This window comes from Indicator indicator, chromosome 1 (assembly GCF_027791375.1).
Source record: "Indicator indicator isolate 239-I01 chromosome 1, UM_Iind_1.1, whole genome shotgun sequence".
In the NCBI taxonomy this organism is placed as follows: domain Eukaryota; kingdom Metazoa; phylum Chordata; class Aves; order Piciformes; family Indicatoridae; genus Indicator; species Indicator indicator.
In genome coordinates, this window is record NC_072010.1 from 122,003,262 (window position 1) to 122,030,017 (window position 26,756).

The 26,756-nt window shown below is 43.8% G+C and overlaps 1 protein-coding gene across 1 annotated transcript; it reads right to left on the minus strand.

The window, feature by feature from the left end:
* Positions 1-10,863: 10,863 nt before the first annotated feature.
* XK (X-linked Kx blood group antigen, Kell and VPS13A binding protein) lies at positions 10,864-25,926 on the minus strand. The gene is made up of 3 exons (XM_054388723.1): positions 25,682-25,926; positions 16,313-16,575; positions 10,864-11,690 (listed from the first exon to the last, which is right to left on the minus strand). Exons 1-3 carry the CDS (start codon positions 25,924-25,926, stop codon positions 10,864-10,866), a joined length of 1,335 nt encoding a protein of 444 aa, XP_054244698.1.
* Between the last annotated feature and the right edge of the window lie 830 nt (positions 25,927-26,756).

Sequence of the window (26,756 nt, forward strand, 5' to 3'; positions counted from 1 at the left end):
TAGGAAATAAGTTAACCATTGAATCATGTCCATAGTTCTGTTTTAGCCATGTCTTTATCGTCTTCACATACAACTTTTCATAATTCAGATGCATATAAACTGTGGAAATAGTGTATTTTTTTCCCCTTGTGATACAGAGAATAAAATCAGTAACACAATTGGACAGGTTTTCTCCTAAAAAAAAAGAACACATTGCCACTTTTACATAGCTTTGAATGCTGAAATGTAATAGACAATGCAGAGAAGAGTTCTCTCTTCTAAATTCTTTCTGTATTTTATCACCCCAGGTCTGAGTCACTATTCCTGCTGATCCTCTTTCATAAATAATCACTAGAATTCTTTACCTTACAGTAGTTCAATGTCCACAGAAGCTTCCAAAAGTAATCTAATGCTCCTCTTGTCTGGTACACGTAAGCCTTGCTACTTCCTCTCTGTTTGGGCCCACACTGAGAACATGCCTCACTAAACAGGCTATTTTTCATATTTTGTACTCTCACAGAGTCCCCAGCACCAGGAACTGTGTCACTGAATAAGAAAAAAAAAAAAAACAACAAAGCAAGCATTTTGCTTTTGTGATCAGAGAGAAAGATGTAGAAAATTGCCCAAATTAGTGAACCACTAATAAGAGCAAGAGCTGTGGAGGTGAGATAAAACCTGTGTGACTCACATCCTCCGGAAAGGTGACACAGTTTCTGGACTCATTCAGAAACTTGCTTTCTTAGGGCCTGATTCTGGCAGTGATGAGACATTTGGTCACAATGTAAACGGGGAAAATGCCTATGTGTTGGCTAGCAGCTCTCTTCCTACCTCTACTTCTGAACATATTACTGCCCTCACTAAATTTCTCCTGGAATATGGCCTTCATAAGGTCACATAATTACAAAACACCCCACCAACCTCATATATTTCTGCATTTTTCTAAAACATATAGACAAATGTAGCTATCTGAATGACACAGTCGACTTCTGCATTATTATTCCTTCAAGTGATCTAAAGATGTAAGGGACAAAACACAGCCCAGGGATGATCAGCAGTCCTTTACCTCTTCACATAAACAGTCTTTTAATCATCTTACTTCACAGAAGCCTCCAAAGCTGCAGTAACTGAAAACTTAAATGAAGACTTCAAAACTTCTTAAATGGGAGTTTGCAGCAACTTCATTTGACAGGCTCTGTGATAGGCCAGGCTGTCATCTGCTATCAGTCACATTGATCACCATCCCAAATGAATGTTAGCAGAGGGCTTCATCCCCTTAGCCTTTGGGAGCTATACACTCATTGGGGAAGGGAAGGAAGGCAGTGAAGACTAGCCCATTCTCCCTGCCCAGAAATATAAGTGCTCTCATAGCCTTTTTCTTCCCCTTAATTCAGGTTACCTACAGCTTCTCTGGGGTGAGCAAGTGCTGGCATTCAGCATACTCTGAGCTTTGGCAGCCCTGCCTTGCTTGGAAGCTCCTCAGGCACCAGAGCCAGTGAAAAACAGATTTACTGGCTCGGGAGGTTTCTGGCCGGCCACGAATCCAGAAGGGGCTGATCTTAGATCAGTCAGAGCAGTCACAAAGTCTGATGTCCTCTTAACAGCCTGAATATAGGCCATGAAACAGCAGTTTCAGCTGCTTCCAACCTAGCAGTTATCAAATGCACACAGCTGATCTCAATGCCTGAACTCAAAATAGAGGCTAGAGGTGCTGGACTCTTCCACAGCTGGTGTGCTCTAAAGCTATCTGCTATTTGTAACTTTTTCCATTCATTTCAAAAGTGATAGGGCAGTGCACAGCAAACTTTAACTGGTTGCTGCAAGTGACAGGTATGGGTAGAACTGGTACCAAAACCAGCCACATGTCACCCTTGATTTAATTCTGGTGCTTGCACCCTCAGAATTAGTGAAACATCTTTACTGTAACATTACAAAGGCTTGCATGGTCTGTACTTTGATCTAATTTGAAAAATGCATCCTGAACAAGAAAAGACAACATTGGCAGCTGTGTATTAATTACATAGGAGCATGTAAAACTGGAGTCTGCAAAAACATTAAACACTAGCCCATTCTGTTTCTAAAATTTCTTTCAAGCTAGATGATTATGAGTGACATTTTTCATCCCTCTTTGCACTGAAAAGTTCAGTGAACAGTGATCCTTTTGCAGCATGACAGTTTTGCAACAGTATTCAGGTCTCGGGGTTCTTTATTTCCTTGTAGTAACTTTACTCACTTGCTTAATTAATCTAGTTCCTCCCTGGCTCTGCACAATAGTGTTCTGTGTATTCCTGCACAAAATTTAATCAGTTGGAAACACAGAATTGTTTGGTTGGAAGAGACCTTTCAGATTGTCTAATGCAAGTTAACTTAGCACTACCAGGTCACCACTCAACCACATCCCTCAGCACCACACCTATAGATCTTTTAAATACTTGCAGGGATGGTGACTCCACCATTTCCTTGGGAGTTGCAATAGGCCTAGATGTTTAATGCCTGCCTCCTAAAAGGGACAATGTAACATTCTGCATGCATAAACCCCAAAGAGAAAGTGATACAAAGAACACAGTGAAGGCCACCCAGCTCCTGAATTGATGAGGATGTTGCTGAGTTGAAGCTGTTGAGCTCCTTCACATGTAGCAGGAGAAAAGCCAAGGAGAGACTTCAATTAGCCTTTTCTCTTTTTCTTTTCTTCCTTTTTTTTTTTTTTTGGTAGACTGAAATATTTATTTTGAATCTTGTTTACCAACCTTCCCCTGATTCTACACCAAAAAGGAAGAAGCAGACAAGAGACTTGTCAAGCTGTCTTTCCTGAAGGGACTGATTTCATACACAGCCTGAAGCTGTCTCTCTATGTAGCTGCCTTCACTCAACAGAATGACATAGCCTGAAACTTCTGCTGTTCCTGTTTTGTTTACAAAATAAAAGATTCCATGTTAAGACATGGAAGGGCAGAAAAAATTGAGAGGTGTAAGCAAGGAAAGAAGTAGCAGTGAGATTCCAGGACTGACTGGCAGATCCTTCTATGTCTTTGTTTTACACTGTAACAGTGTAGTTCCCTGCTCCAGTACTTCCTCACACTGCCTTTTGCAATGATCATGGGAGACCCACGTGCTGTATTCAAACAATTTATGTATGATCCAGTTGCCACATCAGTCCTGGCTTGAAGTCAAGCAGCACCATCTCACAACAGGCCAGAATAGTTGCACACTGCTGTGTTATTGGAAGGAAGAGCCACCACCAGTGGCATACCCCAAGCACAGACAGAGATTTTATTTCATTAAGCTGGCAGTAGTTTCCAGGTAGAACTGGAGTAACATCGGGATAGCATAAGATCCCATGCAAAATAACCTGCCTTTTTGTGGGAGTGAGGGAGCCCAGCTTGCAGCCTTTTGGCAGGGTGCCAGGCTTTATGATCCACTAGTCTGGCTCAGGGACTGGAACACAATGGCCATCTATTTGCTTCTCCCTCTGTAGCTAGACTTCTCTTCCCAGGACTCCAGATCCACTATTTTTTCACATACCTGTGTAGCCTGGGGTAATGATTCTCTGCTTGGAGAGAGGGACTTCACCAGGAGTTGCTGACCAGCAGTTTTCCACTCAGGAAAACATCTCAAAAGTATAGTGTATTGTATCTCAGAAGATGTAAGAGGGAGGGCAATTTTCTGCTATGCTCTTATTGTGCATCACCTAGAATACTTTCAACTTAGCAAACTGAAAATATGGCAAATGAGCTACAGCTCAAAGGAAGCTTGTGGTTCACCAGATGCTGGCTGCTTGGGGGCCTAGGCACTGGGGAATGTGCAAGGTGGCTCAGCAATGCCACCCACTGGGGAGCACCGACAGGCTCAAGCACAGCACCCAGAACTGAGACTCCAGCTCAGCTGGAGGAGCTGAAAGAGACATACTCATTCTATCCCAGACCTTCCCACCATATGGACCTGCCCCCCATGTTCCCTTTTCTGTTGCAGCCTTGTTCAGATATCTATTTCCTACCATTCCATCTCTTTTCTAGTGCTGTGCTATCAATTTGCAGCTCACAATCAGAGTCTGGAGAAGGACCTCCAGGTATCCATTATCTCAGCTCCATGATTCCAAGTAGGACCCACCAAAGCTGTATTACTCCTGACAGACATTCGCATCACCATTTTCACAATGAGAGGTGCCTCACAGCCTGCTAGACTTGTGCTTCAGTAGCTCATGACCAAGAGTGGGCTGTGCAAAGAGTTAATTTAAAAACACATGAGAAGACACATCTGCTCAGAGGGTGTTAGTGGTCCAGGCCAGGCACTGGGGAGTGAATTTATCTTATGAGCAGCAGCTGAGGGAACTGGGATTGTTTAGTCTGGGGAAGGCTTAAGGAAGACCTTATTGCTATGTACAACTATCTGAAAGGAGGTTGTAGTGAGGTGGCTGCTACTCAGCTCTTACAGCTGGAAAAGTCCTCTCTCTTCCCTCAAGTAAGTAACACTAGGGCAAGAAGAAATGGGTATTGTGCCAGGGGAGGTTTAGATTGGATACTAGGAAAAATTTCTTTAGTGGTCAGACATTGGAACAAGTTGCCCAGGGAAGTGATGGTCACCATCCCTGGAGGTGTTCAAAAATTATGTAGATGTGGCACTTCAGGAGATGGTTTAGTGGTCATGGTAGTGTTGACAGTTGGACTTGATGATCTTAGAGTTCTTTTCCAACCTTAATGATTCCACAATCTCTGTCGGTCTGCATATACTCCTTGCAGCCATCCCTGGACTGATTGTGACAGCGCATCTCCTGTGCTTTTGTATGGGGAAAGACCTTGTCATTCTGCTCCTCAAGGCATCCTGGTGGAGCATGCAGGGTGGTGGGCAGTAGTAAAAAATGAGGCAGATTTTCCTTAGATGTTTGTTGGGGCACTTTGTCAATCATTAGGCTACGTGCAGGACTTCTAAAGACACCAGGAAGTCTCTGAAATTGTTCTAACAGACCCGTAAGAGCTGAGGAAGAAAACAAGCCCACTGTCCCTAAATGTTAAGCTTACATTTTGTGTTAAATGTTAATTTACCATTCAGGAACCAGCCCTTTCATGGGGAAGTATTTCAGGTGATAACAAATCAAAAACAAGAGTGAAAGTCACTGGTGTGAAACTTAGGTAAAATACCAGCAGTTTCAGTTCAGTGGCTGCCATGACCTACAGGCTCCAGGCAGCAGCTACCTTTTCTAAGAATGTCACTTCCTCACTCTTGCCCTCAGGCTCCCAGCTCCCCCTCACATGTCCCACTGCTGACCTTTGCAGCTATATGCTCCACGAGAAATCTGAAAATCTAACAGACTTGACTCATGACGAGCCTTCTGCTGTTAGAGAGAGGCAAGCTAGGATTTCACTATTGCTCCCCATCTATCACCTGTCTCTCATCTTTTAGAAAAAACAGCTTTTGAAGATGAGTGTCTTTTTACTGCATTTACACACTGGTTAGAGTTAGATCCATGACTTGACTGTCAGCATGTTATAATATTGTAGAGGAAAGCAACCTGGGAGCACGCACACACACCCAAAAGCCACCGCTTCACTGAAGGACCTGTGGCCCCAGGTCGAAGCTAAATCTGCAGCATGGTTTATCTGTTGGCTGGCTGGGTTTCCTATTGTCTGAGTTATGACAGTGGAATAAATGGCTTCCATATAACTACACAGCTATAGACCTGTTCTGTGGCAGCTGCTGTTCTGCAAACAAGAGCTGCTGGGATGCATGCGGAGTGCACGATTCTCTAGCCAGAGAGTCAGACGCTGTGAAGAACAAAATGACAACATTCCTACGGACAATATCCTGCAGAAGCCAGCTCTCCAGACACGCTGGCATCTTTTACAGGGGAATTCTTTTTAGCTTATATACAGGGCTGGATTCTATTGGTTAGATGAATTAGTGTGAAAGATAAGAAAGGCCATTTAAACAGCTATATCAAGCAATAGAGGAAGATTGAGGGGTTTAAGGATTCTGTTAGGCACTTCTACTTCTGTTAGCTACTTTTTCTGTTAAGGGCTTCTGGGACTTCTGTTAAGGCCACTCTAAAACTGCAGTGCTGGGGATTCTGCAACACTCAGGGACTTCTGAGATTCTCTATTGTCTGCATTTCTGTAATTCTGTTGTGGAGCAATAATGGGGTTCATGCCTTATCATTAGTCATGCAAATGGCACCCCGAGACTGTGGGTTACTATAGTATTCCACTATCCCACTTCATGCACAGGAAGAGCTATCCAGCGTGAACACCCTAGTGCCTACACCCTAACTACACAGGTCTGTGTTACTTTATATTGCTGCAGTTTGTCTTATAAAATACAAAGGAGTGTAGCTTTTTGCTGATTTTTTCCCTCTCTCCCACTCAGCGTGAGGGTGACGAGGTGACCCAGTTCAGTTAGCAACACGTGGCAAATGCAACCTCTGGCTCAGTCCTGTTTTTTACTGAAGACTTCTAATTTTCATTACTATCAATAGGGGATAAAATGAGGAATGTCAGAGACATCCATCCATTTCTTTGGAAAACTTAACAAAGACACAAATGACATACTGCCTAAGCTTTGAACTGGGATGACTTTCTTCCAGGCTTAATTACTATTGGATTAACAGCTACTGAAGCTCGTTCACAGCACTTTATACACACATATCTACTTCCCTTCTGAAAAACACTTTTAGCACTTCCAGAGCAACTACTGTTAAAAATTAAATGAAAATTAGTGCATTAGATTGTGGAAAACAAACTCCACAATATTATTTATTCATTCTCTTTCTTGCTTTTATGATCTTATTTAACATAAAAGGTTTAATGGCTTAACATTTTTCTGCTATTTCCATTGCTCAGAATTTCCTGGGAGCAGCAACAGACAGGAGATACCTCAGTTCTTTCTCAGCTGGATTTAGAAATCCTTCTCCCAGATAGTTTTTTGCCAGAGCGTAGAGAGCTGTGTCCACCTGGGATCAGAATCAGAGCTTTCAACTGTTAATTACAGTGACCTACATTTTCCTTTGTATTCTGGGACATCAGTCCACCTCGCTGAGACTTTTGCTACCTGGTAGGGAGGGTCTGCCAAATCATACACCAATCCTTTGCCAATCTTTTCCCATACAAATGTGCTCTGAAATGTGATAAAATTGCATTTAGTTTTCTAGTACACTGGGAATTTCTTGTGAATGAGTGATGAGACCACAGAAAGTTTGTGGGGTTTTTCAGTTTTGGATCTCCCATTAGTAAATTTTCCCTTCCCTTTCACTTGCCATTTTTTTCTGTGTTTTCTTGCTTGAAGAGACACCTGCTCATTTGCTGTTGTACCCTGGAAAGAACAGTGATATATGGTTCATTAAGAGAGCAGCTCAAGCACATAAGCGCTTGATTGCTATAGGGCAAGTGATTTATAGGTGTTGACTAATGGATAAGTGCTTGGGGCCCCTGGGGTCTTCCATTTCATTTTGTACCAATGGCAAATTGTGCCGAAGAGTCAGGTATCATTGCAGTGGAGTCATTATGATGTTAGTGGAACAACAGTCCTTAGCCTTTTCTGAATTTGCCTTACTATCAATCTTTACGGCACAGCATCAACATCGTTACTGAGGTCCATCTTCCATGGCAAGACAGAAGTAATTTGTCACTTCCTACATTCCTTGCCTGTCCCCACCTGATAACCTGTTTCCCCTGCAAGGTTTTCAATTTCCTCTTACTCTGAAGTAGTTTGGTTCGTTTCTGATGTACGCAGACAAATCCACATGAGTAACACTCAGCATGTGCAATGTCTTATGCTTCTCTAATCACAGTTTATCTTTCTGAGAAGAACAGACGTTGATTTTTTTTAGGGGCATCACATGTTGTCAGCTAATGAAGAAAGCATGATCCAAGTAGGAAACAGCCAGCCAGTGTTAAAAGCTCTCTGAAATATTGCACAGATCATATGAAAGGTAGCATCAGGCAAGGAAACTGCACATATTATGTCTGTGTTAAGGTTACTGTTCTGACCATATGCATGAAAATTGCCTATTTGTGCTGAGATGCAAAATCAAAGCAAGAGGCTACATGGTCCTTAGTGGCTGGCTGAGGTTAAACCGCAACAGCTCTCTGTCTCCATCCCTGATCATTTTCCTGAAAGTATCTGTCTGACTACACCTCTACACAGACAGGACATAATAAGCAGATGAAAAGACTAACTGATGAAAGAGATATAAGAAGCTAAAATATGTAAATGCTTATTCCCTGTCAGTTTGTTTGCTCTGTCAAAATAGGAACTTGAGCAATTATGAACATGAGGTCACAGAACATGTTTAAGACAAACGGTTTTGAGTTCATTGGGTCTCACCTTCAGTGCCAAAAACTTACAACCGTGATGTTATTCCAGATGGATCTCAACAAACAACATCCAACTAACTAACATCCATCCCCTGCTTAGAGGCTTTTAGCTATTAATCATAGAATCAGTCAGGGTTGGAAGGGACCACAAGGATCATCTAGTTCCAACCCCCCTGCCATGGGCAGGGACACCTCACACTACATCAGGCTGGCCAGAGCCTCATCCAGCCTGGCCTTAAACACCTCCAGGGATGGGGCCCCAACCACCTCCCTGGACAACCCATTCCAGGCTCTCGCCACTCTCACTAGTCTGTGAGTAGTATGGATGGCAGTGGATTCCCTGGGATGCAGACCCAACCCAAGGCAGTAGGCCCAAACACATGGCAGGTAGTCCTGACCGCATGGTCAGCAGCTTTCAGCAGCAGCTACCAGCCAGGGAAAGGAAGGCAAGAGAGAGAGCCAGGCCAGAAACTGCTACATACAGAAGTACAGAGAAATACTGTAGTGTCTAAAAGGAGTCACACTTCATTGTTCTATGCTCCTCAGGGACAGAAACTAGAACATGAAGAAGTTCTTCCCCATGAGAGTGGTGAGAGCCTGGAATGGGTTGTCCAGGGAGGTGCTTGAGGCCCCATCCCTGGAGGTGTTTAAGGCCAGGCTGGATGAGGCTCTGGCCAGCCTGATCTAGTGTGAGGTGTCCCTGCCCATGGCAGGGGGGTTGGAACTGGATGACCCTTGTGGTCCCTTCCAACCCTGACTGATTCTGTTCTAATTCTATTCTAAAAACTGAAGTGTCTGGTGTCTTCCCCAGATACGTGAGGTATGTTCCCATGTGAAGCTCAAGCCAAAAATTCCCATTACCACACACCAACAATTTAATGAGATCTACATACACATACCACACACAAACATGTATTAAGCAAAACAGAAAACAATAATTCCATTATAAAACTGATGTATGAAAACGTTAATTTACAGTGCAATAAATAAATAAAAAACAGCTCATCTCTTAGCAGCACTACACGTGACACATTTTGTGATAAATTACCTCAGACCTGAACTTGAGACACTTCTAATACAACGATGCTGATATCATCCCTATTGAAGAAATTCACATCCTCCATGGGATGGAAGACATAGACAGGATGGAGGCTAAGCTTAGGGCACTAGCAGGTGTTTTGGGTCACAAATTGCTTGCTAGCAGCCACAATGTATAATACTCAAAAAAATTACAATGTGCTAAGCAAATAAAGTGCAAAAAGCTTTCATTTAATTTTTGCAAATACAGTTGGTTTTGTGTATTTCCACTGAATTCTTGAGTGTTCATCTTCTAAAGCTTTCTCAGCAACTGATAAAACATAGAAACAATTATTTGTGTTGATATAGTGCATAGAAGAAAGAGTTAACCACTTCCGTTTCCTCTTCCAGACTTCAAGCCTGTGACACTTCTGAGGTAAAAAGAAGTCAGAGGGTTTTGAACTACTTCTGTAAAACTACCCATAATATATCACAGCTTCAAAAAGGACTCAGTGCCTTCTATCCTCATGCAACAAGTCACTGACTTGCCTGCACAGTGTGGTATCAACTCCCTGACAATCAGGGTGTAGTGTTCATCTCTTCAGCCATCTAAAAGAGAGACAGATAGTCAAAACTAATTGTCAAGGCTTCTGGTTAACACTGACTGAGTAACAGGCCTCCAGAGAATGACTGCTATTTTGTGCCTTAGAGAACATTTAAAGATGGGTTGAATTGCTCCCTGGAGATACCCTCTGGAGAGCACCTACATGACTAGTTCACACTATCTTCCCAAGTTTTAGATATTTAAAGTTCCATAAAGTGAACACCAGTCTAACAACAGAACATGGCAAATTATCAGGTAAACGATCATGTCAGAAAAATGAGCTATTCCAGAACATCACATTTAATGTGTTAAACTTAATTCCCTTACTAACAAGCAGCAAATATGGAGGGTAAAACAGTGCAAAGCCAATAACCAACCTCTCTGTCCTCAGTAACAGTCACAGTTCAGTATTAATAGTGGCTAATTGGCTGTTTCTTGGCAACCTAGAGTACAGTGCATTGTAGAAGTCCAATTCTTATACCACAGAGAGAAGTATAATTTTATTACACTGATTAGAGTGGGAAAAAAAGTCTGCAGCCTGCTCAAAGCAGACCACAGCTACAGTCTATATATAGTGAAGTTCTGTGGTCTGTTTCCATGCTAAGGGTGGCATGCCATAATGACTTCCTACCTGAAACAAAATGCATTTCCTTCCATCCTCAGATTTCCTGAGTAAGATGAGCATCAGGCTAGTTTTTGAAGGATGATTTCAAAACAAGCACAGGATAATAAACTCTGAAACAGAAGTCTACAAAAAATGACTGCTCTCCCTACACAAACACACACAGAGATAGGCATACTCTTATACTAAGTTTTCCACAAAGGTATGCTTGTCAGTTGTCATGCAGTGCTACACCTGCAAGAAGGAAAAAAAACCATCCACAAGACAAGACGTCCAAGATACACAACGTTTCCAGCAGGTGATCTGCCACCTTCCAAAGGCACCTACTCGCTTCCAGTTGTACTAGGCATTGGATGAAACACTCTGATGAGGATTCCCCTTTTGAGAATCTATTGTCTTGCTACTGCCCCAGACTTCATCAGTACGTCCAGGAGATTTCACCTCCGCCTTGTCCGTCAGTATGGTGGATTTGGGAGGCTTGCAAACGAAGCAGAGAAATTTGAAACAGGACAGCAAACCTTCAGATATGCTGGATGAGAAAAGCTTTTTGCACGGATGGCAGAACTGGTAGAAGACCAACATGAAGAGGATAGCCATGCAGTAACTTATCAGGAGCTGCAAGACTAACAAGGGGGCGCAGACATACAAGTAGATATCAGTTTTATAGATGTACCACATCAGCAGGAGGAAGGCGTTCTCGATGAACCGCAGCATGTAATATACAGTCAGGCGGTACCAGTTTTGGGATTTGTTAATTAAGTCAGGATCATTGAGCTTCACCTGCACTGCAGACCAGCAGAACATGTTAATGCCAGCATACAGGAAGGTGAGAAGGCACAAGACGATGGTAGTGCCAACCCTGCTCAATGCCTTCTCTATGTTCTCGGGAAACGGGGACTTGCTTTGCCAGAAGAGAATCCATGGGTAGAAGAAAAATCCAAAGAAATTCACTAGGACAACAGGGAGAATCCAGATTTGGAGCACAGAACTGAAAAGGACCAACACTGTAACCCGTGTAGCAATCTCAAAGCTTCTCCACATGAATATGCAGAGATAAGCGACCGGTTTCACGCTGACATCATAATCGTCATATTTAATCTTAATAGCCAGGATGTTGCAGCGTAAGGCACCATATACAATTGACAGGAGGGAAAGGACCATAAAAATACCTACAAAGAAAAGAGACAAATCAGGACCTTCAGCTTAGCAGCAGTTAAAGACATTGCATCAGAGTAGTACAGATGTAGCTGCCTTCACAATACTCCTGGGGATCCCCAGCAGGCTATAATGCCAAAAAAGTGCCACTCTTTGTATACTTCTGGGTTCTGACTCTAACACTATCTCTTATCTCCATATTTGTTACTTTTCCAAGTAGCTAAAAAGAAAAAAAGGCATTTAACAGTCACAAGTGTCTCTCCTTCCTCCTCTTGCCGAGGGCTGTTTGTATAATCATTGTCCTTGGTAATTATACAGCTCTGTCACATGAGTATCCAAATTGCTCCCAAACTCTCACAGTACTCCACAACACAGGTGTGCTACTTCCCCTCCATACAGATGAAAAATAGCAAAAGAGAAGCTGGAATTGTGGAGTAACTTGGGCAAGCAGATAACTCTTCCACATTCAATACTGCACACTGAGAAATGGCCCTTTTTCAAGGGCCACACAACCCCCACCTCCATGTGTGGCAGTTTGGGCTGGGTGCCCCCTGCCACTGCCGCATGAGATACACCTCTGGTGTCCTGGGTGCCCACCCACAGGGGTGGGCACAGGAAACAACGTATTTCTACCCATAAATCCTGCGCCCTATAAAGCCATCTGCAGAGTCATTCTCTTCCTCTTTCTTCCCTCTCTGCTCCCACGGGAGATGTCCTCTCTTATCGGGTAATGCTGGGGGAGTATCCTCAGGGCCTCTTAGGCCTGACTAGGCCTAATGCCAGGAGGAGAATGGAGGGGGGGGCAGTCTCAGACCTGGCCAGCCTGAGACTTGCCTAGCAGCAGGAGGGGGAAGAAAGAGCCCTGGGGGGTTTGGGTTTACCCTCAGGTGGGAAGAAGGGAAGGATTGGGAAGCTTTGGGAATTCTGTGAGGGGTTCTGTACGTTTTGGGATACTCTTTGCCACTATGCTTTGTAGTTTGTAGTTCTCTGTAGCTTCACCAATTGCTTTTCCATTTAAACTTTCCATCACTCTCCAATCCGTTTGTGTGAGTCTCATTCTTTTGTCCCTTTCGGGGCAAGAGACGATCTGTCTGGCCCCAAACCAGCACACCATGTAGCTGTCATTTTTTTTTTAATTAATCCTAACTTGGGCCTTTTTAGGGCCTCTGCACCTTTCACTTCTCCAGGTGGTACTACCAAAGTGAAAGAGATCCTGATACGTGCCCTACAGTGTGTAAGTGGACCTGAGCTTGATGTCAGCCATCTCTTTGAAGCAAGGTTACAGCTGCCTTTAAGGCAACGCATGACACTGGCAGATGCCAAAGTATTTACTACAGGGTGAAGCTCAAATGTGCAGGAGAGATCTTGGCTTTTGCTCTGGAAGGGGCAATTACATACAGTAACAGCTTTTGCTCTGGAAGTGGCATTTCATACAGTAACAAGTTAGGAATTTCTTCACAGTTAGGCTGTAACCAAAGAAGGAGTGAAGTGTCTAGAACTAGGACTTGCATCAGGCTATTACACATGGGTTTCCAATGCTGCATTTCATACAAGAACGTTCTATACATTGCATGCCAAACAGTCACCAAAGCTTTGTCTTGCATTACTAACCCTAGAGTCTTTGTCCTGGTTTTACAACTCTCTATTTCTCTTGACCTTTGAGTTTTGGAGAATGCCAGACACTGGCAAGAATCTGATCATCCAGAAGAAAACATCCAGAGAAATTACTAAATGTTATGAAATAACAAGAAAGAAGCAGCATGGCTCTGGTTGACAAAGGGTTAGCCAAGGATGCATGCTCTTTTCAGCCCTGTTCAATTCAATACTGGAAGCAATAATGAATTTCAAACAGATCTGAAAGTGCCAAACCATGCTACATATCACGATGGCAAACAGATTTATGTTCACAGATGGCTCTGATCTCCTTACCACTGACTAAACATGACTTAGACAGAACCACAGACAGAGTAGTATAGGAATCCAGAACAATAAGAGACTGATGAGGAGACAAGACACAAAACATGGTAACCAAAATACAAGAAGAAGAGAGTAATTACTATAACAAAGACTGTGCGCTTTGGAGGACCAATGTCAAAGAAGAGGGAAGTTGAAGATATGCAAAGCACAGAAGAAGAGGAAGACTGGCTGTTAAATCACTTTGATGATGCTACAAGATCAAAAGGTTGAAGTCATGTCACAGCACCTCAGAATCTCTGTTTACACACAACAAACAAAAAGAAAAAAATGCTGCATATCATTATTTACTCTAGAGGCTGAATAAAACTGGCGGACAAAAGACAGGCTGAAGAAACAAGCTGGCTAAAAAGATTGCAGAAAATGTCAATCTTTCAGAAGGTAAAATACATGTAGGAGGAATGGGTTAGGACTCCTGGTTTTCTTATGAAGGAATAGACATTGCCATTGTTGAATAAAATAAAAACAAAACAAAATCCTTTTTTCCGCCCTTTTACTTTAAAATTATACCCGCTATGGAGATAGCTTCTGTGAGACATAACTACTGCATTTGCTGGTTTGCTCACCGAACTTCCTCATGAGTCAGTTTCTCTCTGCTTGTTTAACTTTCACACAGAAGGTCAGTGATTACCAGTCTGTGATTCAGAATTTATCTCAGCAGTGACTGGTAGAAGTCAGAAGTAACAGAGCATTACAAATTATTATTAAATATGCTGTTATCTAATCACGTGGAACACAGTGCTTCTCCTTGGCAGTCATGACCAACAAGGTCAACACCAGTACCAAAAGAAATGGAATAAAAAGGTGGCCTTTCTCAAGCAAATCCCATCTGTAGTGAAGTGATTGGAAATTTTGCTCATTGCACTGCTCAGGAAAGGATTCAGCTGCTGTTTTTCTCATCCCATGCTACAGATGTCATGGTTATGTGAAGAGCCTGCCTTAGCTGTGAAGTAGAAAGCATGAGGAGAAATGTCTTTCAAGTAATTACTGTTATGACCATAAACAAGAACTTCTGTATAAAGACCTTAATCTGCTTTAATATCCTTATGTGCTGACTCACCTTTTGGTATGCTAAATTTTTCCATTCTCTGAGTAGAGGGGAGAACCCTGACATTATTATAAAGGCTTCTCAAAAAAATCTTAGCTCCTTACCTTGGTACACTGCCAACCAAAGTACCAAAACTGAAGAAACTGAGATTTGTAACGTGTCACTCTAGCCTCAGCCTCCCTAGCTGTGAAGCTGGTAAAGACCCCTGGCCTCTCCATGCCTCAGAGATAACAAGAGCTATTTTGTATTCCAGCAGAAACACACCTCTAAGTTCACACAGGTGCCACAGTCCTTTCTTACACCAAAAGGTTGGTTGTCCTACTGCCAGGTGAAATAAATTCTTAATTTAGCAGCCAGACAGCAAATCAAGACTTTGTTTGGTTTTTGGGGGGTTTTTTTGTTTGTTTGTTTGTTTGTTTTTAAGGAGCACATAATGGAGCAAGATGCAGAGTCCCACGGTAACAGAGAGGTGTCCTGGAAAATCCATGTGGTACATCAGTGCTTGGTAAAGGTTTAACTGCTTGGGTCCAGAGATAAGATGGCCAAATTTGCTTACTAGCTTATTGAGTCCTGCCTTTTGATTCCAGATTCAGAGTCTGGCAGATATCCTCAGTCCATATTCAAAACTGCACTCCTGAAAGTACACCTTCCTTTATGCAGCATGGCCAAGCATGCTCTGCCCTAGAACCCCAAGGAATTTTCAAGAAAGTTTGTTCAAAAACCAAACCAGAACATTTTCTTTACCTCTCTCTTCCTAAAGACAGATTAGACTCTCCAGCTGCCTCCCACTCATGCCAAAATGGCCACTTTATCAAATTCAAGTTTTTATAGCAACCCAAGTATGCCTCAGAAAGTGTCACAGCCTGAACCATGATGATAAAAACTTGAGAGCAATATCACTGTCATAAGTTGTCAGAGAGATTAAATCCATAGTAACATAGAATCATAAAATCATAGCATTGTCAGGGCTGGAAGGAAACTCAAGGACCCTCTGGTTCCAACCCTCCTGCCATGGGCAGGGACACCTCACACTACATCAGGTTGCTCAGAGCCACATCCAGCCTGGCTGCAAAAACTTCCAGGGATGAGACTTCTACCACCTCCCTGGGCAACCTCTTCCAGTGTCTCACCACCCTCATGGTGAAGAGCTTCTTCTTAACATCCAATCTGAATCTACCCATTTCTGGTTTTGCTCCATTCCCCCTAGTCCTATCATTACCTGACATCCTAAAAAGTCCCTCCCCAGCTTTCTTGTAGGCCCCTTCAGATACTGGGAGGCCACAAGAAGGTCTCCTCAGAGTCTTCTCTTCTCCAGATTGAACAGCCCCAACTCTCTCAGTCTGCCCCCATAGGAGAGGAGCTCCAGCCCTCTGCTCATCCTCATGGCCCTCCTCTGGACACATTCCAGCATGTCCATATCTTTCTTGTAATAGGGGCTCCAGAACTGGATGCAGTACTCCAGGTGGGCTCTCAGCAGAGCAGAATGGGAGAATCACCTCCCTCGATCTGCTGGCTACCCGTTTAGTTCTTGTCCAGGGCAGCTCCACCTGACTGCTGACCTTTCTCCTCTCTCTCCCACCAAAAGATGCAGGTGATAATAACAGCTCTACCTACTTCTGGCAGCTGTGATCTCCTGCTGCAGGACGCAGATGTAGAGCTGAAGCGTGAGCTGGGGCGCTGAGCCGAGGAACGCCTGGATCACAGACGCCCTGCTGAACGCAGACCTGTGTGTGCACAGCTTGCCTTCGGCCTGTCCCACTTCTTTCTCAATTTCTTCTGAGTATCCATCCTTGGGCATCTGCCTCTTCTTTGTAATGCTGACATAGGGTTCCTCAACTCTGCCAGCATGGAAGTAAATGTAAAAGACTTCCACACACCTACAAGCAAATCAGTAAATTGATTAACGGGAAAATAGATTAAAAGAAGAACAAAAGTCTTACCACTCCTCAGTATTTTAAGCCATCACATATTAAGCCAGTTGTACATAGAGCAAAGTCTGTGCATTTTCTCCTGCTAGCAAATTTGGAATATGACAGATTTCACTCTTTCAAACATGAGCTTTGGGCTGCTTGTAGTACTTGGACGTGGGAGGATATGTAGTTGTTTCCTACAAGCTGCCCTTGCCTTTTGCTGTCCTACTTAAGTCCTTAAACTACTCATCCACTAACTGTAGTTATATGCTTCTAACCCAGGACTCAAGTTGGAGTTATTTCTTCAGATTCTCATGTCTTTCTCTTCTTGTTATCCATACAACTGTGACATGCTAATGGGACATGGCAATAAACCCACTTCTGCCTTAAATGAAATATGTCAAAACACTGGAGAGAAGCTTGAGTACAAGTGGGTGCACACACCTCACGAACAGATGGACTCTGACCCTGGCTTTACCAAGCAAAGGTCCAAAACACAAGTAAAAAGCCATAGCAGCAGTAATGAAAACAACCAATTTAAGGCCCTACAACTCTAGAAATTAACAAATTTTTTTTTTATTAAGACACAGAAATAGGAGTGTCCTACTTTGGCTTCCATTCATTGCACTCTTTAAGGATTATTAAACAGAATCTTGCAAGATATTCTCAAGAAGATGCAGTGTTTTCAGTTGCCTGGAGCTCTTTGTACTTGTAAGTTTAACTTACCACAGACTAACTGCCAAGGAACAAAGAGCTGCCAGCAGATGCACTTCTAGTCATAGATTACACACTGTTGTACTACTTAGTGCCTCTACCTGCGCACAGAGAATAATCCATACATTTGGCAGGGAGTAGAAAAGGGCTGAAACGGTTGGCAGCAGCAAACACAGCAGCAACAAGGAGAAATCTGGGTCCCTGAGTATTAAAGAAGATACCACAGCCTTGGATAGATTTCTGAAAAGGAATGGAAAGTTTCTGAAACTTCCTTCCAACAAGTATTTTTAGATTGACAAAAACTGTAGAAAAACTTTTCTAATAAGGTTGCTTGGGTATAAAGGCATCAAGGGTGGGCTTGGGTATCAAGCAGGACCCAGAAGTAGTAACAACCAAGGATTTACTGAGGTATAGGTGAACAGTTATGGAAGAGTCCAGCTCAGAGCCACAAAGATTAATGGAGTGGAACATCTCCCTAAGGAGAAAAGGCTGAGGGAGCTGGGTCTGTATAGATTGGAGGAGTCTGAGGAGTGACCTCCTTCATGTTTATAACTATGTGAAGGGTGAGTGTTGGGAGAACAGCACCAGGCTCTTCTCAGTGATGTCCAATGATAGGACAAGGGGCAATGGGTGCAAGCTGGAGCATAGGTGGTTTCACACGAACATAAGGAAAAACTTTTTCATGTGAGGGTGACAAAGCACTGAACAGGCTGCCCAGAAAAGTTGTGGAGTCTCCTTCTCTGGAGACATCCAAAACCCACCTGGATGCATTCCTGCGTGACCTACTCTAGGTGATCCTGCTCTGACAGGGGGGTTTGACTGGATGATCCTTCGAGGCCCCTTCCGACCCCTAACATTCTCCAATTCCGTGAAGTCACAAGGTCAGACAGAAGAAAGAATATAGAAAAACACCCTTTCTGTCACATTGTGGAAGGGCCTAAAAAATACAGAGTATGCTGTGGAGGAGCCTATGCACAGCAGGACCACAAGGGCTAAATGGCACTGACTGCTGAAAACCAAAACCCTCAAAAGCCCAAACCCAGTGCGGACACAACCTATTTTCTCTTTTATGCCTAACAGTGGTATAAGCTTCAGGAAAAAAAACAACTGTAGTGTGAGCAGAACTGGTGAGGGCTGGTTTCCAGTCCAGAGTGAAGCTTTGGGGAGAGAAACCCCCACTGCAAGGGCAACCATTGGGACCAGCTTTGATCACTTCTCCTCCCACTGCCTGACACACATGGCATCTTCTTGAATGGGCATCATCCTGTCATAAGGATTGAGCTGTCCTCTTTCCTTCCATAGTGCCTGCCAGGGTTTATCTCCTCCACCTGGTTGCATGGTAGGTAATACTTGCTGGAATGCAGCATCTCCAAGTCTTTTGAGAGCTCAGATTTAGCCAATGAGTTTTTGTAATGTACAAATAAGGCTTATCTTCTGTTTATAATATCTCATGATACAGAGCATGAAGCTATGCTTGCTTGAGATGTTGAACTCCTCTTTCCTTCCTTCCTTCCTTGACTTTTTTTTCCACCAACTGCCAAGTCAGAGTCTATCACAGCCTTCTAGTAAAAAGCTAAAAGACCAAACTGTAAAGCAACACTGATCAAAATTCAGATACAAGCATACTGATTTTTGTTTTAATAAGTTTTATTTAATTTTCTCCCCTAAGTGGACCACAACTAAGTTTCACCTGCTCTAGATGGAGAACGTTTTTAGGGTCCTGTAGTACTATCCTTAATTCACTAGGCTCCAGATATGCTACTGTTACCACTAAGCTATTCATAGTGTCTGGTGTGCTGGATGCTTCATTCACAGTGGTCACTTTCTATTTTCTCTTTGTCCATCTTCTCAGTCCCTGCCAGCCATATTCCATGTGAAAGAATCCACACAGCCAAATATAAAGTGTGAAAAGTTAATAAACTACAACTGCTTATGAAGCCAACAAAAATTCTGAAACCAACAAATTGATTTTATTCCAAAAGAAAGATCCCAAGACAGTTTTGTCTTGCTTAGCATTCACAGACATTCATCCATCCTGAGCTGAGAGCAAGGCTGAAGCTATTACAGAAAACGAGATCTCATCATCAGCCTCCACACTCTTGCTGTGTGTGATTAGAAAAACCCAGAGTCTAGGGACCCACCTAACAAGTATGCAGCAATCCCATAGAAGTGATGGTAAGATTCATAAGACTACTGAGCAAAGCAAATATGGTAATCAACAAAATGTTGGGTTTGGAGCAAGCATTTGATTTGTATTTATTAGCTAAGTATGAGGTAGTAGTGTATTGTTTGTGATGGGAAGTAATGACCATATAGAAAAGCAAACATAATGTGAAATGGTCTCATGAGCAAACCTTACAGACAAACCTTAGAGACTCTCTTGTACCTGTACCTGTACAAGAGAGTACTAAAAATGGTGTGTACAAGCACTGAGGCTACATTATTAATGATGCCTATCTTCTCCCAAGCCCTGCCTGCCCATCCCATGTGAGAGCACCTATGGAGGCCATCCGTGCCTTCACAAATGGCTCAGGACTCTAGATGGTGCCACCGCTCAATCGGTTTCTTCAGACAGAAGCAGACTGGTAGTTCATACACTAGAGAGCACCAATCTAAATGTCATAGATCTTAAGAGGGGAGTAGGCACTTGCAGAACCATCCACATGAGAAGGGTTCAGAACAGTGATGAAGAATCAATTCAGGTCACGTTCCTATGCCAGGCTGTAACTTTGCCACTGAAGTGCATTATGAAGGGTTGGGCATCCTGTCTTTAAATGATCTGGCTTGTTCTTTTTTAGCAGGAAACACAACTAAAAGACAATGCTGGAGGGTGATTGCTTCAAGCATCCTGCTTACAAACCTGGAAATTCCCCAGCAGCCCCAGGTGCTCACTGAATATTGCTGCTCTGCTCTGGAAGAACAAAACAGGAGGTTCCAACTTTGCACAAGCCCTCTTCTGCAATGCAGTGATGTTAGGGCCCTTTCAAGAGCTCCTCACATGGCATCAACAGAATACATGCAGTTGGCTAGTTTCTCTGCATGTGAAGCAGTGAGAGTTGCAATATGAGCTCTGAAGGAACTAAAGTTACTCTGAAGAAAAAGAATGTCAGATCTACTCTCTACAGTGAACGTTCAAAGGTAAGATGCTGCTTTCTCCCCTGCTAACAAATCCTGGCAGAGAGAAAAGCTATCTATGCCTTTTCAAGGATCCTGATGGTGCCTACTAAGAATGATTCAGAAGCAACACATCTTCTACACAGTCAGTAGGAGGAATAATCCTATCCTCATATTCCTGTGGAGACCAAGCACCTCATCCCCTCTTTTAATCATGGATGTGTGGGATTTAAATACTGGCAAAATAACAGTGGTGAGAAGAGGAAGGAGGCAATAGAAACAAGGAGCTTTGCACAGCCAACCAATGTTTCAAGAGCTATCCACACATGCTCACTGCAAATGCAGAAGCAGATTTCTCTAATGACTCACTTCTCAGTAATTCCTTTCCCTTAGACAATTGTGCAAAAGTCCTGCAGACTTACTTACCTGTGTCATACAAAGATTTGTTCCTCACTCATTGTTCTACCTTCCACCTGCACTGACTTTGCTGCTCATCACATCTCGAACACCTAACACATTGGCTCAAGAATAAAGGAAAAAAAAGAAAAAAAGAAGGAAAAAAGAAAAGCCTGAAGAGGGTCTAGGCATATTCTTCCCATTTGGAAAAGAGGAAGATGCATCAACAGTTGTAGTCTAGAGCCAGCAGAATCTCCTACAGTAAGGCCTGCTAATGGAAGTCCTACAAGGAAGACGGTTTTAGACCTGTGCTACTGAGCTATAAAGCAGGTCACTAGGAAGGAGAGACTACCCATGAGAGACAATGCTTCTCCATGTGACTGAAGCATTATCTGCACTGTTATAGCTTGTTAGATTTCAAAGCACAGAATGAGATGCCCAAAATATTAATGACTATTAATTTCAGCCTATGGATGTTTTGTTTGGGGTTTGTTTTTGTTGTTGTTTGTTTTTGTTAGGTTTTTTAAAATTTCCTGTAGTTAAAGAGTCTAATTTTGGCTATAACAGCAGCTCCTTTGGCAGTTTGATGCAAACTTCCTACTGCATCTGCTTTGCTGTTGTACTGCATTGTACACAGACAAATGTAATTGTTTCTCCTTATGCCCTGAGAAACAAAGCCTGAACCCATTAAAAAAAAAAATCTATTGTTTATATCCTTGTCCCATTAAAATTTGAGGAAAACAGTCATTAGAGTTTTATACACAGGCCTGTTATATTGGCTTTCAGGTTTTTTTTCCCAGGAGAAGTTCACCACCCTGCAGACAGTCATCTCTTCATTGCATGTTCCACGTAAAGAAGAACATCTAGGCCCACACTAGGGACGGTAGTTGCAAAGACTTAGCTTTGCTCTCTATGAAGTTGGTATCTGAAGAAAGCACTGCCAAGTTCATGACAGTCCCTTCTGGATATGCAATCTCAGTATTGTCTTCAGAGAGTAAGGAACCACCACACCCAGCTCATAGAATCACTCAGGTTGGAAAAGACCCCTGGGATCCTCAAGTCCAACCATTGATCCTACTCTACAAAGTTCACCCCTAAACCATATCCCGAAGTACCACATCTAAACAACCTTTAAACACATCCAGAGTTGGTGACTCCACCACCTTCCTGGGCAGCCTATTCCAATGTCTGACCATTCTTTCTGTGGAAAAAAACCCAACTTCCTCATGTCCAGTCTAAATGTATGTAAACATGGTACAATACCACCACCAACCCCTGCTCATGATTGCAAGCCCTGACTCTTAAAGTCAGTTTGCTGGAAACCCACACTCCTCACTTCAGCTCCTGACTTACTCATTGCTTGCAGAATAGCAGAGGGCAAGCAAGTTAACAGGAGGCTCTCTGGCACCCTTTATTAAAAGCTGTTTGCATTTTGAACAAAATCCTAAGTGCAGAGTGCCACACTACAAAAATACAACCAGTTATTATTTAGTGGAATTGTAGCAGCACCTAAAACCTCATGACAGTGTTCATGTCTCAAGTGCTGTCCAAAGGAACAGGGAACAAAGAGACAGTCTTGGCTCAGGAGCAGTCAATAATGAGCCAAAAACCTCATCATGATCTTATCTAAAGAAAAGACATTGGTTATCATCTCAAGCCAGTTTGGTTTTTGTGTAATAAATTAATTTCCCTGTTAAAAGAATTTCCTTAAAAAAAAAATAAAGAGATAAAATATTGAAATACATTTTCTAAGCATCCAGACAAACTGGCATACTCACAAGGCATTGTGCTGACCTGAAATGCTGCAGGAATACATCTCAGTGCCCAGAAACCTGCAGTCACTTTGTTCAGCCACCTCTCTGCACAATCTCTGGCATGCCTAAACCCTGGGGATGAGAGCCAGGCCACTGAGGCAGGCAGTAATTTTACTCTACAAATTGCTCTTAATTTACAGAGAAACTCGTTGAGAGTGGGAGAATGACTTTAAAAAGGGTGCATTAGCAGTAGTCTCCCAGTGCAGCCTAAGTCCTCTCCTGGAAGAGGGATGATTCCTAATTTTAGTACTTCCAGTGGCAGCAGCAGGACAGCGAGTGCCTCCTGAACAGGTGGAGAGTGGGTGTTTGGAGAAGGTGGTGGCATGCAAGAAGGTTTTATAAGAGAATGTATTTCTTTTCCTCTCTATCACATAGAGGATCCAAAATAGGCTGGATCATTTGGCTTGCAAAGCTAAATACCCTCCTTGCCTGCCAAGATACTTCCATACCATTTCCCAATGTTTAAACTTAACTTTTTAAGGGGAAAAAAAGTGTCTAGCTTTAAAGATGATGAAGAAAACCCACAGAGCATACATGCCCTGTCTGTAATGCAGTGCACTGATATCTGAGTATCTGAATTTCAACAAAGAAATACTAACCGTGTCACAAACCCAACTGTTCTCTTTCTTCAAGCCAGTGAAGCAGGCTGTCCTCTGCTGAAACACGGCCACTCAGTCTAAAGGCTCTAACATTTCTCTCTGATGCTGCCAACAGACAGAGCCTGGGGCAGCTTTACTGCTTATGTGTTTTATTTGACCTAATTTGACCCAATTTGACCCACTCTCTCTAAAAAGCCCTGGCCTGTGCCAATGAGGTGTAAGAGAGCTTGAACACATGGGATGGAGTGAGGCTTCACACCAGGGAAGATGACTAACAGCAGCATGACTCTTTGATGCGAAGGAGCAGAGGTTTGTCTGAAAGGATGAGACCAAATGACTCCAGGGACGATGGTCCTTTTCAGCTCACAATGGCTAAAGCCACAAAACGACAGTGAGGTGATGATACAGCCAAAAAAATATTTTGACTTCCAGCTCTCACCTCACACGTGTGCATTTCAATCAACTCAGGATAGAAAGCCTCCTGTGCAAAGTAGGGAAGGGCAAGCTATTTCACGTGCTGAAAACACATCAGTTTCTACAGTGCAGATCTACACCTGATGGGAAGCAATTGGTTTTCTCTTCTGAAAGATGCAACAATGTTTAACAGCAGAGGATAGGAAGGCAAGGAAGAGAAAATATAAAATACCTTTAATGTCCATCTCAGATCAATGACTTCACCTTCCCACACTTCTGTACTGTATCCTACAAACAGACATATTTCATTGAATCTAAAGAATGATTATTTTCTATGAAACTTTCACAGTGTCACAAGATCTTAGGGGTTGGAAGGGACCTCAGGAGATCGAGTCCAACCTCACTTTCTTTTTTTAATTTGTAGAGTCCTTCAAGCCTTTGGCATGAACATATTACCCTCTTTTCAATTAGTGATTACAGTTCCAGTTATCCTGGGTCTGGAGACCCAGTATGCATGGCTGCATACTGCCTAAATGATGCCATGGGGACTGTGGCACCTACACTGCAGCATGATGGAGAGGAGTGGGCTTCTGTATGCCCACTGGTTTTACAGGAGCAGCTGCAGCTGGAAGCCTGTCAACACAGCAGAAAGTGTGTTCTGCACAAGATGAGCCTTGTATTGTAAACAGATAAAACTAAATGTTGAGAAGAAAGTGAAATCATGCTTGGTGGTTAAGGTCAAAGCAGATGTCTGTCTCCTCCAGATAACTAGAAAGAAAATCCTCTAATTTGTTGTTGCTTATGTTCTTTGTTTGCTTCTTCTCATCTTGCAGCTTGACATGACATTCTTCCCTTGTCTGACATCAAGAAATTGATTCAGAATGACAGAAATAATGAAAACAATTTTTCTTTTGATAGTTGCATTCTCTTCGGTTCCACTCCTTATTTTGCAAAGAATGTGAAAGTATTTTCATCTTCACTTTTAGAAACTCAGAGCTCTTCAAGAACTTAAAACTGTTAAGCCATAACTTCAATCTCTTTAAAATACTGTCCTGGTTTTTAAACAAGTATTAACAAAACAAAACAAAAGGCCCAGTCGTAGTTATTGATGAATTCAATGTTTTTTAAGCATAAGATTTTTTGTAACATCTGAACGGTTCATCCTTACTTGTGTGAATGCATGTTCCATTTCCAAACTGTCCAGGAATTTCAAGAAGATCAGTGTAGTTCTTCATAGCCTCTACTATAAAAATACTTTTTTAAAAAAATATGTGAATATAATTTTAAAATGAAAGCTCCCAGCAAACATTTCGTTATGAGGTTGCACCACCTCTGTAACTTTTCGTGTCCCTTTTCCTAAGGGCATTTTGAGTCAGAAGTTGAACTGAAATGGAAAAATCTCCCAAGTAATTCGGGACATGAAGGTCACTCCCGGCAAGAAGAGCCAAACTAAATCATTACAGGTATTTCCAGAGATGGGATGGATACCATCATTGCTCTAAAGTAGCAGCTGAGTGAGTCTTCCTTTCTCTCTTGGAAGTAACCTCAGAGTGAAGCGATACAGGTAAACCAGCAGCGATCAGACACAACCATTTGCAATAGACAGAAAATAAACGCAGGCAATGCCTCCAGAAGGAAGGAGGGAGCGAGCTCTGCTTGGCTGCCCGCGGGAGCGCAGCCTGCCCGCCACCTGCCTCTCAGGAGGTGCTTAACCCATTTTCTCCAAGTGCCCGCTGAAGGTCAGAAAGCACCACGCCCCTCGCTGTGCCCTGCCTAAGGGCATTTACCAAGAAAATTACTCGTCCCGGAGCTTCAGAAATAAAACTGTCAAGGACCCGATGGTGGCTAATGCCGGTGCCGAGCAGAGGCAGCTGCCTCCCCCCACCCCGCGCCCCGGAGCGGTCGCGCCCGCACGGCACAAAGGCCGGGACGCTTCAGGTGCCCCTGCTGACCCCGCGGCCGCCCTCCGAGCTCGCCCCCGGCCGGCTCGCTGAGGTGGGCAGGGGTGGTGGACTCACCGACCTGACGAGGGGCCCCAGCTGCAGGAGGTGCAGCAGGAGCACCAGCGGGCGGTCACGGCTGACGTCGCGGTGGATGAAGACCAAGCTGAGCTGCACCAGCGCGCAGGGCAGGAGGGCGAAGAGCAGCGTCAGCCACTGCCACATGCGGTCCCCCGCAGCGCGGTACGCCCCGCTCAGACACAACGCGGCCACCGTTTCGGCCACGAAGAGGACGAGGGAGACAAGGACGGAGCCCGGGAATTTCATCTCCACCTGTCCCGCACCGCCACACGCGGGGCGCGTTTTCGCCGCGCCGCAGCCGCCCTACGCCCGCCGCGCCCCAGCCCGGCCCGCCCAAGAGCCGCTGATGCGCGTTGGGCACCGGCGCCCACTAGGGGGAGCCGCCGGCACGACCATCGCGCACCGCCGCTCCCCGCCTTCGCCCGTGAGTGGCCCAGGAGGGTGCCCCGGGGCTGGCGGCACTCCGCCAGCGGTGGCCCCGCTGCGAGTGTTGCGGCTTGATGCTGGCAGTAGAGAGAGCGGGGCGTACCTGGAGGAACACCACCGGAGCCGCCCCACTCACCGCGCCTCTTTTGGCCACGAGATACAAACTGAGCCTAAGGAGGGGGGATTTTTCGGTGGAAAAGTGGAAGCTGTTCTTCCGAGGGAGCTCGGCAGGGCTGGAGAAACAGCCTGAAAGGAGGTGGCAAGGGCAACGTCCTGCGCCTGAAAGAAAATAACCCTATGCAGCAATGAAGGCTGAGGGACAGCTCATAAACGAAAACAAACAAAACCCCCAAACCTACACAAGCAAACAAAAAACCAACCCCCCCCAACAAACAAACAAACAAAAAGAACAGGAGCAGAGTCCTGGTAAATCCCCGATGCACTTAGTTCCATGACCTCCTCACCAGATTAATTAGCCTGCTAGCAGAGGTACCCTTTTACCACTTCATCATGTGGATCTCACCCTTGCTTGTCATGCCTGTTCCTTCAGAGGTTTCCAGGATCACAAACCCCAAAGCCTTGCTGACACCAGCTGTTGGGCAGTAGCATTTGCCTGTTGTCCCTGGGCAAAGCTTTCCCCTTCACCTACA

What these genes read in the sequence shown, in the direction of transcription:
- XK (XM_054388723.1), bottom strand. Translation starts at nt 25,926, where the DNA reads ATGAAATTCCCGGGCTCCGTCCTTGTCTCCCTCGTCCTCTTCGTGGCC. An exon ending in CAGCTGGGGCCCCTCGTCAG is followed by an intron (nt 16,576 to 25,681) that starts GTCGGTGAGTCC and finishes ATTTGCTTGTAG; the next exon opens with GTGTGTGGAAGTCTTTTACA. An exon ending in GGAGATCACAGCTGCCAGAA is followed by an intron (nt 11,691 to 16,312) that starts GTAGGTAGAGCT and finishes TTTTCTTTGTAG; the next exon opens with GTATTTTTATGGTCCTTTCC.